Source organism: Seriola dumerili, unplaced genomic scaffold (assembly GCF_002260705.1).
Source record: "Seriola dumerili isolate Sdu_G_001 unplaced genomic scaffold, Sdu_1.0 BDQW01000236.1, whole genome shotgun sequence".
NCBI classification, from domain to species: Eukaryota; Metazoa; Chordata; class Actinopteri; order Carangiformes; family Carangidae; genus Seriola; species Seriola dumerili.
In genome coordinates, this window is record NW_019174491.1 from 183140 (window position 1) to 189139 (window position 6000).

The 6000-nt window shown below is 48.5% G+C and overlaps 1 protein-coding gene across 1 annotated transcript in view; it reads right to left on the reverse strand.

Annotated features, from left to right (window-relative positions):
* The window catches only part of kcnd2 (potassium voltage-gated channel subfamily D member 2), a 36456-nt gene extending 32204 nt beyond the window's left edge, over positions 1–4252 (reverse strand). Inside the window, exon 1 of the mRNA XM_022755821.1 lies at positions 2859–4252. Coding sequence (XP_022611542.1) covers positions 2859–3970 — 1112 coding nt within the window. The 5' untranslated portion in view covers positions 3971–4252. The remainder of the gene's footprint in view (positions 1–2858) is intronic.
* Between the last annotated feature and the right edge of the window lie 1748 nt (positions 4253–6000).

The window sequence follows — 6000 nt, forward strand, 5'->3', positions numbered from 1 at the left end:
ACACACACACACACACACACACACACTCTCAGCTGCAGGAAAAAGACTCCTTTTACTTTTAGGTTCACTGAGAGATGAAAGATAAATACACCCCAGAGGACCCCCCCCCCCCCCCCCCCCCCTTCTTGATTTTCTCTTGGCATTATGGGATTTCAGATCAACTGATGTGAGCAGAACGAACTGACACTGATCATCCGACCACCACTTTCCACTGGTCTCTCTCTGAGTCCGAGTCCGAGACTCCAGACTGTCAGCTCCTCTCAGGTCTCGTCTTCCTGTGTGAGTTTTGGGGAACCCCCCCCTCCAGATATTTAAATCATTCTACTTCCTGTAACCAGCCTCCTCATCAGCACCTTCTTCTTCTCTGCTCTAATTGTGTGACATCCAACAATCTGCACGGCTCATTAAAGGGGGGTTGTGGGACCAGACCACTCCTGTAGGTGGCTTCATTACTGAGCCCATTAATAACCATCACTGAGACACACAGAGGAAGTCTGAGTGTTCTGAGCTGCTAACGCATTAATTTAATTAGCAGCATTAACGACGTATCAGCCCACAGACAGGAGAAGAAGAGAGAGAGGAAACACAGAGACGTCAGAATAAAACATGAACAGGATCTGAGATTGATTCACTTCCCTGAGAGACGCAGGGAGGAAATCACCTTCATTAACCACTTCCTGTTGAAGAGGGAAACAAAATAAAAGTCCTCAGGGGGGTTAAAGTGAAGAACGGCTGCTGCCTGATGTGAAAACACTGTGAACTCCAGTCCATCCATGACATAAGTTTGTTCTTTACGTTCACTTGACACACTCATCCTTGTGAGGCTGACATGATTTTTTTATGTGATTTTTGAGTTAATTTTACTTTTAAAGCTGATATAGTTCTAATTTCTTGTTATTAAAACACAAAATATTTTATCACTTGATAGAAGATTTTGTGTCAAACTGACAAATCTCCAGTCAGACGAGGTTCATGTGACATTTATTTTGTGTCAGGTGAACTCTTTCATGTTACTGGACTGCAGAGTTCTGTGTGGAATAAATCTGAGTGAATAATGAAAGAGTTTATGTTCATTTGACTTTTCATTTGTAATATACAGACAGACGTTCTCTGATGGTCAGTCTGAGGTTCCTCCACAGATACAGACTCAATCTGATTCGTTAAGCTCTGCAGCCAACAGCCAATCATGCGTTTGATTCACTACCTCTCATCTCTTCAGATACAACAACACGAGCGAACTCAGAGACACAGCCGTTAACAAGATGGCCGCCCACCTGGACTTCAACCTTCACGGTGTGGATCCACGTCACCACAGTCAACCCCTGCCTGTCCTGTCTCCACCTGAACCAGGTCAAAGAACCGGTCTGTGTCTGGATCCTGCTGCTGATCCAAGTCCTTCATCCCCCTGCATCAGTGAAGATTTGTGTTGAAACACAGACAGAGGGAGAAAGTGTGTTTATGTCACAACTGAAAACACATCTTAAACTTTGTGTCACAGAACCTCCGACATCCACAGACAGATGTTGGACAGATGTTGTGTCCTTCTGGGATATGAACAACATCTAGTTTGTACCAAGAAAAACAACATTTTCTTCAACAGAGCGCTGACCTCTGACCTCTCTGTCAGTCAGAGTCTTTAACAGCAGCAGGAGGAGGCGGTCATGTGACTGAATAATACATGTGTGTTTGTGCTCCCCTGCAGTCGGGTCACTAGAAACATGACACACACACACACACACGCAGAGTGATGTGTCATTATATGACAAGCTGTTTGATTAATGGCTGGGGAGCAGGTGTGTGTGTGTGTGTGTGTGTGTGTGTGTGTGTGTGTGTGTGTGTGGTCAGAGTTAACATCAGCTCTCATCAGGTTTTATGTTCAAACAAACAGGTTTTTTCTGTGTCTGTCACATGACAAACTACAGACACTGAATCCTACAGAGCAGCCAATCAGAGGACAGGAAACTTCACCTGAACGAACGAACAGACAGACAGACAGACAGACAGACAGACAGACAGTAAGACAGACAGACAGACCAGTCTTTATCAACAGTTTGTTCATGAGACAGAGACAGAAAATGTCCCAGACTCCAGCTGACTGAAGGAAACACTGTTGACAGTCAGTGAAGAGACAGTTCAGTTTCAGCACCACGGACAGAGACAGCTACAACAACAGACATATCTGGACATATGACAAGAATGTAGATATTAGTAGGAAAAAATCAATTAAAGCCATTTATCAATGAAAAAGCTGGTTTATCTTCTCAGGTTTTCAGTAACGGAATCTCTGAGTTTTGGACAAAATGAGACGTTTGAAGACGGAGACGTTTTACACTAAAGAGAGAGAGAGAGAGAGAGAGAGAGACCTTGGTGGTTAAACAACAACTTTTACAACAAACAGGGAACAGACTCCAGTTAATCACAAGCTTCATCTGAAGTGAGAGGATGGTGGAGCAAAGCATCATGGGAGCGACAACAGGTCAGTATCAGCACCACAGACAGACACACAAACATACTCACAACAACACAATGAGCTATGACTGATCACCTAAATCATCACAGACAAACGTTTCAAACATGGAGACTAAAGAAAAACAACCCTATCCTCCAGCAGCCAATCACAACGTAGAGACCTTTAGAACAGACACCTGTCTCCAGGTGTTTTCACTCTGCTCCTCTTCAAACTCACTTTCCAAAAGTGGAGTAAAATCCAGAGTGAGCGTAACACTGGAGTCAACATGACGTCAGATTCAGCTCATCACCTGATGTCACATCAAACTCCTGAAACCACCAACACTCAACCCCGCCCATTTTGGGGGCCACGCCCCCTAAACACAGACACATACATCAGCGCCACTTACCCCAGCGTTGTCATAGTGACGATGGTGTACCAGAAGGCGGCCGGGATGCTAGTGAACTTGCTGCCGCTGGATCCTTTCTCCGCATAGAACATGACGGTGGCGAAGATGATGATAGCCATGGTGAGGGAGAAGAGCAGGAAGCCCAGCTCCGAGGCGCAGCTCTTCAGCGTGTAGCCCAGGATGCGAAGTCCCGCGGAGTGTCGCGAGAACTTGAAAATCCGAAACACCCGGAAGACGCGCAGCGTGACGAAAGCGCCGCTCACGTCCTCGTTGTCAGTCATGACCAGGCCAATGTAGTAGGGCATGATGGCCACCACGTCTATGATGCTCATCACGCTCTTGACGAACTTGTAGCGGCTTGGTGCCGCGAGCAGGCGCAGCAGGTACTCCACCGTGAAGATCATGACGCACGCGGTGTCCAGGCAGAAGAAAGCCAGCGCGTACCGCTCACCGCACGACATTTCCTTAACGCGGTTCGGCGCGGTGCCGCACGGGACCGTCTCCACCACGTTTGCCAACACCGACACCGCGATGAAGAAGCCGGTGACGTAGTAGAAGACCAGCGCCATGGTAGAGGTGTGCGGGTTCTCGAAAGCCCGCCACATGGTCTCCCGGAAGCTCAGGTCCGGGGAGACCAGCTCATTGCTCTGGTCGTTCTCCTCGTCGTCCTGGATCCGCTCCTGGTTCTCCCGCCGTCGGTCCTTGTAGTCCTCGTAGCAACAGTCCCCGATGATCTCCGGGATGATGCCGAAGAACGCCAGCTCCTCGTCGTACGCGGAGATGCACTCCTGCCGCGGGTAGTGAAGCTTCCCGGTGCGGTAGAAGTTGAGGATGTGGCGGAAGATGTCCGGGTCGCGGTCGAAAAAGTACTCTTTGCTCTCCTCGTGGAAGAAGAAGTCCCGCTCCGAGCTGCCCAGCAGGGTGTCCGGGTACCGCTCCAGCGTGTCCCGCCACGTCTGGAACTTTGTGCCGCTCACGTTCAACACGATCAGCCCGCCCTGCCCGCGGCGCTTGTCCTTCGGGGGCACCGGCATGGGCGCGCTGGCCACCGGCATCCACCCGATGGCCGCCGCCCGGGCGAACGGCAGCCACGCCGCCACTCCTGCTGCCATGCTGCTCCTGGAGCTCTGCGGAGGGTTCAGGGAGCGGCGGAGCAGCGAGAGGACATCCGGGGACAGAAGACACAGAACCGGGAACAGGGATGGGACTGATCCACCGAGGTACTCCGGGAAAAAAATAGGATTTTACGCGCGAAATCGACGCTTTTAGCCACAATCAACCAAATCCACAAGTGATCAGCAGGAGTCAATGATCGTTTTTTTGAGCGCGGGAAAGCAGCAAACGCAAAAACAAACTCACCGCCACACAGAAAACTCCTCTGGAGCTTCAGTCTGATAAAAAAAAACCCGCTAAAATCCTCCTCGCGGCGTTTTCCCTCCCCACACACAACACACACACACACACACACACACAAGGACACACACACTCACATACACACTGAGTTTCCTCCAGCAACAAGTTCCGGAATCATCAGGAGGATCCCGCACTCCGCACCGGGACACGGAGCTGGCACCGATCCGCCGCAGGCATGCTCTCCTCCGGGTCTCCCCACCGGAGTCTCCCGGGCTCCGCAGCAACCCGTGAGTTTCCCCGCGGAGAGAGAGAGAGGTGTCCTCAGCCGCAGCGGAGAGGAGGTCCGAGCCGAGAAGAACCGAACCAAACTGAAGCGGTAAAACAGGAGATGTTCGGGAGGCTGGTTCTCCGGTCACACACACAGGTGCTGCTGAGAGAGAGACTGAAACCACGCAACTACGCTTCTCTCTCTGTCTCTCTGTCTGTGTCTCTCTCTCTCTCTCTCTCTCTCTCTCGTTGGGGGCGTGTCTGAGGAGAAACCCCGCGGATCTCCTCCGCGTTACGCACCGTCACACAGCACCGTGCACCGGGACACACGCCGTGGAGATTACATGTCAGGGGATCGTTTGGTTAATCAGCCCCGGGCGGTGACAACAGGCCTGACACACATTCACACCTCTCCCCCTGTAGCAAAGACAGGTGGAAACCTAAATGCTCCACAATGAAGAGGCTGTACACCTTTATATGAAGTGCTGCAACTGATCAAATAACACTGCACCACTTAATATACACTGTAAAAAAATCCTAATTTTACGGGAAATAACTGTTTTCTAACAGTAATTTCCTGTCTTTTTAAAATTGTGAACAAAAGTCTGTAAAATGACAGAAACGATCTGTGGATTAACAGCCAAACTTCTATTTTAAGCATTAGGCCAATAATAATGAATTACATTTATTTCCCATTTCTGTAAAGACAAATTACTGTAATTACTGACTAATTATCTGTAATTAAAAATGTAGCCTGTTATTACAAAGGTTAATGTCCACACTAACAATTTAAAGATTCTTTTGTAATTTTTCACGTTACTAGGCTTTGTGTTTGTGCCAGAAGAAACCATATCTGGATGAGAGGGTGGAGCTGGGGAGGAGGGAGGGGGGGGGGGGATCTGACCTGTGTCCTCCAGGAAACCAAGTACACCCACCTGCATCGGCAACCTGACAGCAACAGGCTCCTGGCTGAGCATTTGGCAAATAAACAGTAGCAGCAGCACAGTATAGAAATCACAACATTGAAGTTTTTCCTGAATCTGTAATTAATCAAAGACTTTCTATGTTGCTTTAATCAACAACAAACATGATAGAAATGTTTAAATGTGTCCGTCCTTCAACAGTGACAACACAGGATCTAGAGACAGATACTAGAGTTTGTCCTTTTCTAATTTGTCTTATGAACTTACCAATTTAAATAACAATGAAAACACTAATTCACCAAAGTGACTGTTAGATTCATCATGAGGCAGATGGTAAATATGAAGAAACATTCAGTACAATTTAATCACAGGATTATTTATTAAACACCTTTTCAATGACAACAATGAAGTTGTGAATAAAACTAATGAACATGAGCTGTACTACACTGACAACTGCTTCACAATCTGAACTGTCAGTGTTCAGTTCACACTAAAGAGTGTGTGACAGCTGGAGGGTTTTTCCTCCAGGCAGCGGCCCCCGCTCTGCCACAGCAGCTTCAGGTCACCTTCCTCTTCCTGTAGGCTCTGGTCCTGGGTAC